The following is a 1,663-nucleotide window of genomic DNA, read 5'->3' as shown; positions in this document are numbered from 1 at the left end:
CCGTGGCCTTGGTGTTATCAGCACCGCACTCTCCCGAGTGAGCCACAGGCCGGCCCCCAAGAAAACATTTTTGAGTTTAAACCTTGGCTTAACTGCAGAATTCTAAACATTTTAGATCAATCTGCAATCCATGGCAACCCTTTTGCTACCTGCAACTTGCAAGGGTAGTAAATATAAATTAGGCTGCCAGACCCCCCAGGTTGGTGATGCTCCTGTAACCTCTGCAGCTCTGGATTCAACCTGAGGGTCTGGGATACATGACTTTACATAAAAATGACCCTAGAGAGGAGAAAGGAAGGAGGAGGTAATGGAAAGCCTGGGAAAGAGCCAGGGCAGTCTATTTAAAAGGATATATGAAACGTTTCTCTACATTGAAATTGCTCTGAAGACAGGTCTTTATAGGATATTTCAACCCCACCCCAGTTTTAATAACACATGGTTAGGACCCCAGGAGACATTCTGAAAGACGATACTGCACATATGGAAAGTTTTTCTCCCTAATTCATTAGCTCCCCCATTACCCTTCCACCCCATTCCCACCCAATCCCACCCTTCTCCATGACCAAAAATATCAAATCAGTAAGGAAGGTGTGGGCTTCTTGCCCGGCCAAGCCTCTTTTGCATATTTCTTCTTCTTCGGTTCATTTACAGCTTCAGGGTTATAGACCACAGGGTTTGGTGTAGGGTTCATGTTCACTGCTGATGGAACAACAGGAGTCAAGTCCACATCAGGGGCAAGGTTCGGATATGGCATGGGCAAGCCACCAATGAGTGCTGTCCCATGGATGCCATGCGGCTGGGAGCCTGCTTCACTGTGTGTGGGGGGCAGGCCCCCGTAGAGTCCTCCGCTGAAGGCAAAGTTCTGCATGCGCCTGCTGCCTGACTCCTCCAGGCCCAGGGAGCCAGGGCCCTCCACCCGCTTCTTCTGTGGTTTGCAATGAGGAGAGGAGAGAGAATGGAGAGAGGAAACAAGAGGTGAGGCACAAGAGTGGTTAGTTAGCTTTTTCTATTCCAGTCTTAGAAGAAGAGCCTTTGTGAAAGACCCCCAAATTCTAGCCTGTTCAATTTCCCAGACAACCTATTTCATGGTCCTGAAATCTTAGGGTTTGAAGAGACCTTATTGGTTACCCAACATGATGGCTCCCAAACACTGCTCCACAATAAAGGTTTCACCAGAACAGAATTTGAGTTGCATCCATAGTGTAGTTTGACACGTAAGGTAAACTTGAAGAATAGCCTTAAATGACTATTCTTTAAGGCATGCTGCTTCTTCTCTTATTTTGATGTTAAAATGCCTTTATAGGAAAAAATGGAAGTGATAATAGATGGTAATTGGTATTCAAATTTTTCTTTTTTTGGGGAAAATAAAAAGTTGGTATCTCCATGTTAGGAGCTCAACTTTTAAACATTAATCTGAGAGCAAAACAGCTGTATAGTGAAGAGAGTAGTTACTAATTGTCTGGGTCTGGAGTGGGAGGGGACTGGCTGCAAAGGGACAAAGGGACTTTTTGGGTGATGGAAATCTTCGGTATCTTGCTTACGGTGGTGGTCACACAGATGTATTTTGTACTTTAATGACAACAGGATATTCCAAAGGAAGAACAAAACAAAACTACAAAAAAAAAAAGAGAGTAAAGAGCTCAGGGGAAATATGACATGAATA

The 1,663-nt window shown here is 44.6% G+C and overlaps 1 protein-coding gene across 1 annotated transcript in view; it reads right to left on the bottom strand.

Moving 5' to 3' along the window:
• Positions 1 to 513: 513 nt before the first annotated feature.
• PPP1R8 (protein phosphatase 1, regulatory subunit 8) overlaps positions 514 to 1,663 on the bottom strand; it is an 18,314-nt gene continuing 17,164 nt past the window's right edge. The window contains exon 7 of the mRNA XM_008575563.1: positions 514 to 925. Within this exon, the coding sequence (XP_008573785.1) occupies positions 572 to 925 (354 nt within the window). The 3' untranslated portion in view covers positions 514 to 571. The remainder of the gene's footprint in view (positions 926 to 1,663) is intronic.

The sequence above is a fragment of the Galeopterus variegatus genome, unplaced genomic scaffold (genome assembly GCF_000696425.1).
Source record: "Galeopterus variegatus unplaced genomic scaffold, G_variegatus-3.0.2 Scaffold1207, whole genome shotgun sequence".
Classification (NCBI taxonomy): domain Eukaryota; kingdom Metazoa; phylum Chordata; class Mammalia; order Dermoptera; family Cynocephalidae; genus Galeopterus; species Galeopterus variegatus.
Note: the sequence above shows the minus strand (reverse complement) of the source record. Positions and strands in the feature narration are given on the sequence as shown.